This window comes from Cajanus cajan, chromosome 8 (assembly GCF_000230855.2).
Source record: "Cajanus cajan strain Asha chromosome 8, NIPB_CcT2T_4, whole genome shotgun sequence".
NCBI classification, from domain to species: Eukaryota; Viridiplantae; Streptophyta; class Magnoliopsida; order Fabales; family Fabaceae; genus Cajanus; species Cajanus cajan.
In genome coordinates this window covers 54,301,451-54,314,488 of record NC_138524.1, presented here as the reverse complement: position 1 = coordinate 54,314,488, position 13,038 = coordinate 54,301,451, and the positions used below count along the sequence as shown (strand labels likewise).

The following is a 13,038-nucleotide window of genomic DNA, read 5'->3' as shown; positions in this document are numbered from 1 at the left end:
TATAAATTGTTGAAAAAACTTATTAATGCAAGTCTAAATTTAACTACCCTACATGAAAAACTCAAAATACAAGAAACATACCATCAAGCATGTAATTAGGTTAACAAGAAAGTAAATTCAAGTTAAAGGGTAAGAGAAGCTTGTACAACAATCTATACTAGTTCAATCACTTCCAGTAGTGACCTACATCTAGTCCCCAATCATCCCCATTAAGTATTTAACTATTCTTTAATTTTAATAGTTTTACAATCATATAACACATGCAAAACACTTTACCAAAATTTAAAAAAATAAAAAATAAAAAAAAATAAAAAAAACACTCCTTGAACCCCAAGAAACACCCTTGTAGCACCCAACTACAAGTAGCCTTTCTTTCTTGAGAAACCTACACAAGAGCCTTTCTTTCTTGAGAAACCTACTCAAGAACCTATCTACCTTGAGAAAGCTACTTAAGAAATACAAAAAGATGAAGGAAAGATATCACTTGAAGTATAAAAAACAAAGAATAGGTTTATCAAGACTAAATTATTTAGCCATAATCCTTCAAGTAGATGATCATGATGACAATTCAACTCTCTTAATTTATGCTAAAGGTTCCCACAAAGGATTTCAAACCTCCCTTCACACACAAAAAAAGAAATTTTCAAAGCTCACTTAATGATCAATTTTTGTAAAGTTACAAATCTCTTAAAGTTCTAAGAATGAAAAACGTTATATAGAGTTTCCTATCTGAAATAATCGATTATTTTGATGAATAATCGATTATTTTGTTCTTCACAAATCTAGAAATCCACCAAGAACAATTTAATCAATTATTTCTAAGGATAACCGCTTATTCCATAAGCCAATTATGAAATAACCAATTATTTTACTAGATAATTAATTATTGCAGCAATTATTTCTTAAGTTACTAAAAAACAGAGCAAATATGATTATTACAAAAGATAATTAATTATTTTGAGAAAAAACTCAATGCTTCAAGTTTGTACACCAAATCTTCTTTAAATAAATTTTAAACCTCACAATCATCATCAATTATCAATCTAAATTAAGAATCATTACTAAAACATGATTTAGCACCCAACCAAGCACAAAGTGAAACATGCACAAAGTAAAACAAACAACAAATTATAACTTGCACTCTTATCTTTTAAGAGGTTATATATAATACATTTGTAATCATCAAAATAAATAAAGTCTTTATCTTAAGTTTGATCAACAGTAGAGAGATAAACAAGAGACATAAATTATTCAAAATGTTGTTTGCTTAGACTCTAGAAAATAAATAAGAAAAATATAACTATTAAGCATTGCTAAACTTTATATTCAAATAGTTAGGATTGAAATAAACCTTCAATTCAAGAGTAAAGTCTTCCTACTTATATTTAACAAAGTTTGGTGGTCTTATAAAATTTAAATATTTGATTTAAATCCTTATAATATATCTATTTTCATTTTTAACTCATAATATTTTGTTTTTCTAAGATAGATCTTTTGGGGGGAAAATTGTCGGGACTAAAAGCCAATTATTTATATATTATTAGGACAAAAATAAAATGTATATATATATAAATATATATTTATTGCAAGTACTAAAAGAAAATAGTAAGGACTAAAATAAAATAAAAAAAATTACAATGACAATTTAAAAATAAATGGTTTACTATAAGGAACAAAAGTATATTTAAGTCTTAAATATTTATTTTATAACTACAAAGAAATTTTTTTAATTAAAATATCTCAAATACTATATTCAAACAATTAGGATTGGCCTAATAGTGAAGAATTGGACTAGTATGTATAGGATTCTAGGTTCAAATTCAGATGTCATTATTGTAATTATAGAGAAAAAAAATATATATATATATATATATATATTACATTCATTCATTCATTTTAAGCATCTTTTAAGTTCTGACACATGAATTAAAAAATTGTCTTTTTTTCATTTCCTTATATTTAATTTAAAATAAAAATGTAAAACAAACAAAAAAAAAATATTTAAAGATAAATTTATAATTTGATAAAATAATAATTAATTTTGTCTAAATATCATAAATATATTTTTCAAGCAATTAAAATATATTTTTTAATTATATTTTTTTCATTTATAAAATTTGAATACAGAACCATTCTTAAATATTGCAAACTAAGCATTTCTTTAGCAATCATATGTTTAGTTGTAATAACCCAACAGACCATACACTTGCATAACTAAACACAACACAAAATACATCCTAATGGAAAATAAAATAATCTATCCTAAGTTTATCATGCAACAAAAGCTTATACATCATGCATGTACAAAACCTGCATATAGTACCAACTAAACAAGTTACCACATTTGTACAACATAACAAGCAACTATGCAATAGAAAACATAAAGATCTTCTACTTTAAGATTCTTGTGCAAATAGTGCCCAAAAATTAACGTAATATATGTGTGTGTGTGTGTGTAACAAGTTACCACATTTGTACAACATAACAAGCAACTATGCAATAGAAAACATAAAGATCTTCTACTTTAAGATTCTTGTGCAAATAGTGCCCAAAAATTAACGTAATATGTGCGTGCGTGCGTGCGTGCGTGCGTGTGTGTGTGTGTCTGTGGTGTGTGTGTGTAGGATACAAAAATCTTAATATAGTTCTTAACAATCTCAACTGAAAACATAAAGTCCATTATAGAGTTACATTCATCTATGTACATATACATACCTATCTACAAAAATACTTGTATTGACAAACATAAAATCCTAGGTATCAATCAAGCACTAGTATGCACTACTACATTAGAACAACTCTACGAAGTGTCATCTCTAGCATGGTCATACAACAACACTTGTATGAACATACCTTAAAATTTAAATAATTTCTTTATGCGTGATTAACCAAATAGAGTTTTGTTTATTAGACTGGAAAGTATATATTTGAAGTTACACTTTCGACTCAAGAGTCACATAAAAATATTAAGAAATTACCAAGTTATATGAGTCACAAATTAATCCTCATGTTTTATGTGTGAAAAGTAATATCTAACACTTGTAAGCCTTATGAGGACCTTAAATAACCAAATTAAGTCTCATCATATTTGTACAGATTGTAGCCTTCGATTTTAGCTTTCCAATGACTCTAAAATCACCCAAAAAAAGACGTCTCGAACTCAAGTTATGATCAAATTAGTGAGCAAAGCTCAAGCTGCAAATTTATGCTTAAATACTATGGTTTTGTAATTTTTAAAAATAGTAGATAGTAAAATAAACTCTTGAGGTCAACATAGAAGTTGAAGATAGTTATCTTAAATTTCTAATAAAATTAAGTTCAACCTGATGGAATAGGTAGAACTCTAGATATTGCGTTTATACCACACAATGTCATAGAAGCTTAAGATAAGAAGAGATAGTTTATAAGTTATTTTATCCTTTAAGTGTTTAATCTTGAGAATGATTTGAAATAATAATACAAATAGTTAAGAAAGAGAAAATGTGAGAAAGGATAATTTTGGATGAGTGATGAGTGAGTTATGATGAAGGTGTGGAATTAATACTTTGTGCATATATGTGATGCTTGTTGTTTCTCCTTTTAGTAACCTTTGAATCTCCCAATATTTTCCATGGATGCAAGCCTCATATTCAAACAAAATAAGGTGGCAAATAGAAGAGAGTGGATGTGCTACTCTAAGACCTGAAGATGGGCAAGTGAGAGTTCTTTCCATAAAGAGGAATCCTTGATAAAAGAAATTAAGGCGAAGTTTATCTTCTAAAGAACTAGGACTTTTTTAGACAAAATTCTAGAGTGAAATCTGATCTCATTAAGCAAAAGGGTGAATACAAGAAGGAAAAATGAATCTATAGGCTTAAAGAGTCTTGGAGTGCAAGAAAACTTAACCTAGGTTAGATGAACCCAAGTTAGGTTAGTGTACCCATAATGATGAAAATATAATCCTCAAGGATCCCTTTGGAAGAGGTAAGACCAAGAAGGGTGAAGGTTGATCCATAGGAGAGCTCACACTTGAAGACCATTGGGTCTTTAACTAGGTCCATGGTTAGGAGGCTAGAGGAGGATTCTATAGAGGAGGTGTTTCTTAGACCTATGCTCAATATGAGCATTGAGTATGATTCCTATTTTTAGTCTCATAGTCTCTATTGTACATACCTTGTATAGTTTGAGTTCTTGTACCTTATATATAGTAGATACTTGTATAGGTGTATTTTTCCTTTGTATTTGTAAGGCACCTTTTCCTTTTCTTATAGGTCATCCCTTTAGGAATTTAAGGTATGTTGTTTGGAGACTTTTGCTCCATTTGACCTTGTATTAAGGGTCATTGATTTTCATATTTTTAATAGTAGAAGTGGGGTGACAAATAATAAAGTGTGTAGGTGAAGCTAGCAATTGGTCTGTAGTGGGCCTAGGCTAATTTTTACATATTGGACTTGTTTTGCTCCATTTAATCCAAGGATTTGATTTAGCTAGGTCTCACCCTCATTAGGTGAACCTAACTAAACCAATTCCAACTTTTTTGGATTGGATTAAGTGAAGGAAAACAAGATGGGTCGCCTAACTCTTCTAGCTTCTCCCACACACTTGGTTAGCTTGTGCTACAAGCTTCTAGCTTGGCTTGCTCCACAAGCTTCAAAGCTTAGCTTGTTCTACAAGCTTCTAAGTTACTAGACCGGTTAGCTTGAATGTAAGAAGGCTAACCATGGTTCTCCTTGAACCATAGTTAGCCTAGCTTGCACCACAAGCCACTTCCTCACTATATAAGTCTTTTCCTTCACTTTGTAAACATTTTTGATGCATATATTGAGAGAATTCTAAAAATTATTCAGATTTTGTGTCTTCCAAAAGTCTCAACCTCTTTGATTTTAATCCATTTCTCTAATCCTCTTGTATCCTCTTCATACAAGAGTGTGGTGAGATTTGAAGTGGCTAATCTTCCTCCAAAGAGTGGCGCTACTTGAAAGTGTTCTTCACCATTGAAGGTGAAATCCGAAGCTTCTTCCTCCATTGAAAGCTTTGGAGAAGTTTAAGGAGAACCAAGGAGCCAAAGGTCTAAGGAGAAGCTTGAAGAGGAATCAACATCAATCTAATTCCAAAGCAAGTTTCCATCACATAACAAGACTTCTCCTACACTCCTAAACTCACGCCCAATAGTTCCCTCTTATGTTAACATCTAGATCTAAACTCTCCAATAATGCCAAGTGCATTAGCTAAGGTGGCAAGGAGACAATAAAGGGACAATAGATCTAGAAAAGCCACTAAAAAAGTACCATGTGGCACAAGTGTTCATAAAGAATCATCCTTGAAGACCATAGGACCTTTGACAAGGTTTATGGTCAAGAGGCTAGAAGAAACTACTAAATAGAATGTACTTCTTAGACCTATGTTTATCATGAGCATAGAGTATGTGTCCTCCTACTAGTTGCTTAGTCTTCTATTGTGTATACTTTGTATAGTTTGTTTTCCATTTGATAAGTTAAACGATGATCTTGGATCTCTCAAGTTTTAATGATAACAAATGAGAGATTTTCTTTTAAGAAAATTTAAATATCTACAAAGATATATTATATCAGACAAAATATGGGAAATATATATCATTTGAAAAATGAAGAAAATTAGACGAAACATATAGTGTGTCTCTATACATAAAACGTATACCTCTAAGTGAGACTAACATTAAGTTTCCTTGAATATTTTATTCCTTAATAGATCGAACAAGAAAGAAGCTTTAGAACTCTTGAAATATGTTAAAGAAGGAAAAGACAAAATATCCATCAGAAGCAAAAAGTTAAATCCCAAATATCACGGAAAAGGCTCTACAAAAGACTACTCTACACAACTTCAATTGCTTTGCGTTGACAATGCTTTTGCCATGCTCATTTTAGAAGAAAATGATGATAAGTAGTATGCTAGATCAAATAAGAGATACATGATTTGTTGAAAGGCATTTAATACTCGCATTAAATATATCAACAATAATCTCTAGGATCAGTAAAGAAGACAGATGAAGCAACTCATGAAACAAATCGTGAGTTCAACTCAAAATTTTCGCAATGGTCATCTTCTTTGAAGCTACTATAAAAGGATCAATTATTTAAACAATGAAGAAAGTGACATATAGAGAATAGAAGAGATAGAAGTGATACACATCGAGAAATTTGTATAGTGAAGCGTACAAAAATATACAGAGCAGAAAAACTACAAAGAAACATTTATTGTAAATCTTATACATATTTCTTTGTAGATTATTTGTGCTTTCATTGTTTATTACATCATGTCTAGAAGATACCGAACAATTTCGTAATCATCCATTACCTTTGTTGTAAGGGTTGAGCCTGAAGAGGCTTGTGTGAAAGAATACTTAATGTGAACCTAGAAAGGCTTATTTGAAATAATACTTAGTGTATGAGCCTGGAGAGGCTTCGTTGAAAAAACACTTGCTGTTAAGCCTGGAAAGGCTTGTTGCTTCAAGAGCGGCAGCTTGCACTTCAACAGCGGCATCATCGTTGGCAACCGCGTCGCCGCCTCCAAACCCTTTTATTTCTGCTGCTTTCACCCCACGCAAGTCGGCGCTGCCGGCGACTTGAACTTCTTCTCCTTCTTCTTGTCGTCCGGCTTCCGATTCCTGAAAGACCTTTGTTAGTGTTCCCCGATCCATTTTTTATTTCATGGATTGATTATCTGATTTCAAAAATTAGGGTTTGCACCACCTTTGCCGGTGAAAGAAACCAAATCCAAAAATTACAAAATCCCAAAGAGATTTTCATGGACAACATAAGTCCTCAAGATTGTTGTACATTGTTGTCCATCTTCATATCTATCACGAACAGGAATCCTCTATCTAATATGGAAATTATACGATCAAAAAAAATTAACAATAACCTGAGACGTGTGATAGCACTGTCCTTAAGGACTTATCCGCGTGATGCGCAAGTCTCCCAGGATATAACAGGTTCTTCCCAATTAAAAATTGAGGAAATAGAACTAACAAGTTTTCTTAAGTGAGAATAACCCATAAGACTCATGATATAATCAAGAAAAGATGTGTGTAGAGATGTATCCTCAAAATCTTATATTTATAATAAAAAAAAACTGTTTCTCAAAACCACCTTTAACCAAGTCATAAGATAAAATATATTATCTTTTGAAGACCAAGTCAAAATATAAAATAAGACCTAGTCTAAAAGACCAAGTCGAGACACTATTTTTTTATTCTCACAAACTTGAAGATCTCTATCATGTTAACACAGATAATATTATTAAAAAAAAATAATGATAAGGACTTTAAAAGATTAAAAATTTGTAAATATAAGAATAAAAATATCTTTCTTAAATTATAGGAACTTAAAAAAAGATTAAAAAAATAAATATAAAATTAAAAATATCTATTTTAAATTATAGAAACTAAAAAAATTAAGTATTACCTTGAAAAATATTTTAACCCACTTTTTTTCCGACTCAGCTTGCCTTCTATTTCTTTCTCGCATGTTTTTTAATCAAACCTAGTAATAGTAATATTATTTTTATTTACTTTGTATTAGTTTGAAAATTATAATAGATATAATTATTTTTATAAATATTAACTAATATTTATTCTTTTAAAGATATTTATGATATTTTAAATATTTATTAAAATATTATTTTATTGTTATTAAGAGATAACTATTTTAATGTATATTTTGTTAATGCATGTTCAATAAAAAAATAATTATATTTTGTTATAGTTTTAATATATTATATTATATTTTACATAAATAATACCATTTTAATCGAGATTGTTTATGTGAATGACAACTACACCTGGAATAATTAGAGATATACACTAATTTATATTTAGGTTATTTTTAGTAATATTAAATTGCACTCTTTGTAATATGTGGGTGTATTTAAAATTCATAATATAATTATATTTAAAATAATTATCTTTTAACATTATAATATTTAAAATATTACATATTTTTTTTATAATAATTATATAATAATATTAGACTAAATTATATTTTTAGTTTTTCTATTTATTTTTTTAATATTCATTTTGATTCCACTATATTTAAATGGTTCTATTTAGTCCTTTAATTTTTAAAAATATTCAATATTATTCTTCCGTCCAAATTCATACTAATGTTAATGAAATTGAATGAAAGAACAACATTGAATGTTGTTTGAAAATTAAAGGCCCAACTTAAAATCATTTAAAAATAGTGAAACTAAATTGAACGTTTCACAAATACAGGACTAAATTGAACAAAAATTTATCTAATATTTTTTATCTAGATAAATTTAAAATTGAACAAGTATTCAATTTATTATCATTCATGATCTTGTTAAGATAAGTAAAAGAAAATTCAAATTTATCTAAACAAAAAAAATGAGAATTCTTTTTTATTTCATTTAGTCCTACTATTTTTAAAATGTTCAATTCGATCTCATTATTTTTAAAATGTTCAATTTAATCATCTAATTTTAAACAAAAATTGTTCAATATTATCCTTTCATCTAATTTCATTAATGACATTAGTGTCAATTTCAACATAAAGATAAAACATATTTTAAAATCATAGGACCAAATTAAAATTTTAAAAATAGTTAAATTAAATTAAATCCTAAAAATATAATTTAGTCAATAATATTATAATAAATACTTAAAAATCGTAAATATATTTAAAATAATGAGTGTTGATTATCATTTATAATATAAAGATATTTTTTTATACATATAAAAGTTATATATATATATATATATTAGTTTTCAAAAATAAAAGGAAAAAAAGTGGGGGGCTGCCCAATATGTGATTGTGCTTAATGGAGATAATCACGTTTTTTTTCTCTGTTTTCACTTTTTTTAAGTATATTTTTAGCTCTTTACTATTTTCTAACCTAATATTTTGGTTTAATTTTTATTTAATATACGTGTCTATACAAGAATATCTCTTATCTCAAATTGATGACTTGTATATTAATTCTTATTTTCCTATCTTGTAATATATATTCTTTTATTTCTATTTTTAAATTTTATTTAAATTTTTTAAAAAATATTAATGGTTATAATAATTTAAAATTATAGTTTAAATTGTTTATTATATATTTAAAAAATTTAATTATTATAAATTTTAATTATATAAAAATAAATGTTTATCATGTATAAGCTAACTACTTCATTTCAAAGTAAAGATACTAATTTAAAAATCTAAAAAAAAAAACAACTATTATGTGACAATGTTAATGATATGTAGTTTTGGTATAACTATTCTAGTAAAACCTTCTCTTCTATCCACATTTTTTCATTCACAAATTAATTTAAATAATAAATAAATATTCACGTGTGAAAGAAGTAATTGACACTCATTTTAAATGCTTACACATCTCTCTTTTATATCTATGAAAATTGAATTTCACATCAAGAAAATTTACAACAATCGAGACGCTTTGTTCCAACAGAACTAAATTCCTATGATAATTTTTTACATTTCTCTCCGATCAAAAGAAATAAAAATAAAAATGATAATTATACCTGTCTAAGGGGACACTCGTAATTTTTGATAACTGGAAGATCGAACGAGAACTCCGAACAGATACTTCAAATGAGAGAGGAATAACAAAAGAAATTAAGAACAAGTTCGGGTAAAATTCACATCATAAACTCAAAAACCTATTTAGAATAGTTAAACTAGAAATGATAGTATTATTAATTCTTTTGGTCTTCGCTCTACCGTTTCAGCTATGGATTAGTTGCCACATCTTCCTCTTGATATTATCATGGAAATAAGGAAAACAATCTTGTACCTATACCACCAGCATCAAACATGGAAAATAAAATAAAACCTTTGAATCCTCGATAAACATCAAGAGGGTGCCACATATATTCCACCATAATTGTTAATTTGAGGGGTAAATGGATAAGGTGACAAAACAAAGACTCAATATTACATTGGTATTGCAGAATCTTCTTTGGAACATGTCAAAGGCACGAATATTGCAAGGAACTATTGTTCTCAACTTCTTATGTTTTTTTCCCTTCTTTCTTTGGGTTTCTCTTTAAATTCAATAGCATCTAATTAGCCATATAATGCACCCACATTACTCTGAATGAATATGTTAGCCATTCGAATCCCAAAATTTATCGAGAAAATACTAACATTTTTCTGAAACAAAGACAAGTGCACTCAGCTTTATTAACATTCTTTGTCAATATCTTATCAGTTTTGATCACCGGTTAAATTTCATTGGATCAATAGAGGGTCAAGGTGTTGGAAAACAACAGCAAAATCAACATAACATGGCATGAACTGACCTTGAAGTTCACAAAGCATCAGAGTCAGTCATTGCCAAAACCCCACGGAAATTTAATATTACGACCACATTTGCACATGGAGATATGATAAAATAAAGGCACAAAATCAAGGAACTTATATAAGAATAACAGAAACCAGGAATCATTATAAAATCAATGGCCGTTATTTGCTAATCATCGTGATCACAGGAACAAATATTTCAATTGCCCCGAAGAGAAATCCTGTCCCCACCGAGAAACACATTTCTCACAGACACGTGCCATTTTCGCATTTTGACATGCTGAATTGAAGCAATTCGGAACCTATATGCCATCACATCAAAAGTTAAACAAAAGAAAACACAGCCAGAAACAATTAAATAGAAAAAAAGCACTAACAAACACATAAATCATACTCAAATATTTCACAAACTCTCAATATAAACCTTAATGGTCAATATTTGCAAATCCATTTGATAAGAACACTGAATATTTACATTGCCTTGCGGAGAAACACTCCTCAGTACTGTGAATGAACTACAACCATCATCTTACTCAAACCCATCTGGTATTTTTTATTTTTTGTGTATGATCACACTCTTGAACAAAATGCAGTTCAAGGAGGAGCCGAACAAAGAAACCATCAGCTCATAACACATAAACAAAACACCCATAAAAAAAATTCAAAGAGTGCTTTGAATCACCACATAACCTTAACCAAACCCACTCCATCCAAACACCCCCACCTTCTTCAAACCACACACACCCCCACACCTAAAAAAGTGCCTACTACATGCTTTTAGTATCATTCTCCGATCACAATTAGAGTTTCACTTTGACAACCCACACTAATCTTCTCCAATACAAACCTTCATGACACACATGAATCTTCAATTCTGACCATATAACTGAAAACACCAAATCCTGGAGTTTACACTTTACACCAACAATCTCAATGCCAGAAGGTAAAACTCCAATTCAGATTAGACAACAACACGGCGAACACCCAAAGAACTAGATATAAGTTTTATGCAAACAACAACTGCACACCAAGGATTTTCATTATATTTTTCCTCCTTGAAAACTTCAAGAAGAGCAACAATTAGGACACCGAATCAAGCCATTCTCGTTACACTCCAAACACCTCTTCAACACCCCTTCATCCTCATCAAACACCTTCCTACTCCCACTGCAATTCCCACACGGGGCGAACCTCACATCCCCGCAACTCTCGCACACGAACCCTCCCTTGGTCCGCGGCAAGCCTTCCAGAACCTTCGCCAACTCCCCAACCTCGAACATGTACCGGATGACGTCAGCGCCGCCCACGTGTCTCCCTCTTATGAACACCTGAGGGAGCGCCACGTGTCCCTTCCTCTTGTTGTTCTCCCCCAACACGCTCATCAACTCCTTCCGGTAATTCGCGTCCATCGAAATGTCGCGCTCGTCCACCCAAACCCTAAATCCCCGAAATATGTTCCGAACCGCGTAGCAATCCTCGTAGGTCCTCCGAATCCCTCGCAGACTCGTGAAATACAACACGATCCGATCCTCCGTGCCTGGCAGCCGAATCACCGACGCGGAATCCACCGATTTCGCCGCCGGATCGAGCGGTTTCGTCGGAGAATCGGAGTTTTCGATCGATTTCGAGCCTCTGAGTTTGGGAGACTCCGAGGACGAAGGCTTCGGCGATTCGAAGAAATTGCATAGCCTCTTCACGACGCCGCCGCGCGCGGATTCCACGAACTTCGTGAGCGAACGGTCCAGCTGCGGCGGCTTTTGCGGCGGCTTTTCCTTGCTAACCGTCGTCAGGGAGCGGTTGAGAAACGAAAACCTAGACGACGTCGTATTGGTGCCGTTGCTCGCCATCACGGTTCAGTTTTCGAGCTTCATCGGAATTTAAAACGGAAAAATAATTAATAATAATTATAAAAAAAAAAAAGTAATAATTAAATTAAATAAATGAAAGGCTTGGTTTGAATGATACCTCGAGGGAAAGAGGGAAGAGGAAGCAGTGGCGACGGTGATTGCGTTGTGGTGTGGGGAGTTGTCGTTTTGAGAATAGTGTTTTGCTGTTGGTTAGTCGTTTGTGTTGTGTTTTGTTTTGTTTCCTGCGTTTTGGTTTTGCAGAGAGAAAGATTGTGACGGTTTTTGTGGAGGAGGGAGAGAGAGAGGGTTAGCTTTTGTTTGTTTTGTTCGAACTTTAGAGAGAGTCCAAGTTACGAAGGCAAGAATTTGTACTTTTGTAGATTGAAAAAAATATATATGTTTTTCTTTTTTAATTTTAATCTATATTTCTTTTTGTAAATATACTACTCCACATCAACGAGTGTTAGTGGTGGACTATAGAATTATGGTGAGAAAGGTGCAAGGTAGGTGTAGTAGGTCTTAAATTTCTGCTGCAACAAAACTCTAATTAAATAAACTTTTAATGAAAAATATTATTTATTTATTTATTTATTTAAGATTTTGGTCAAAAAAATATTTAAATTGGGAAGGAGAATATCTATGCACTCACGGTTGCTCTATCAATCCATAGTTACTATAAAAAATTTAATAAGTTAACTTTTTTCTTTTATATTATTAAAAAATAGATAATTGATATTACTTGGACTTGGGAGTTTATATATAAGTTCAATTTTCCAGTTCATAACTTTTTTTTTTTTTTCTGTCAAAAGAAATAGTTATTTTTATAATAAAAAATTGTTGAATAATTATTTTCATAAATTAATTAAAATAATGTATAATTTATAAACTAATTTTTTTCTTTT

The 13,038-nt window shown here is 30.6% G+C and overlaps 1 protein-coding gene across 1 annotated transcript; it reads right to left on the bottom strand.

Moving 5' to 3' along the window:
• Positions 1-10,708: 10,708 nt before the first annotated feature.
• On the bottom strand, positions 10,709-12,501 carry LOC109789790 (uncharacterized protein At3g28850). The gene is made up of 2 exons (XM_083062323.1): positions 12,255-12,501; positions 10,709-12,154 (listed from the first exon to the last, which is right to left on the bottom strand). The coding sequence occupies exon 2, from the start codon at positions 12,134-12,136 to the stop codon at positions 11,354-11,356; it is 783 nt and encodes a 260-aa protein (XP_082918449.1). The 5' UTR covers positions 12,137-12,154; positions 12,255-12,501; the 3' UTR covers positions 10,709-11,353.
• Between the last annotated feature and the right edge of the window lie 537 nt (positions 12,502-13,038).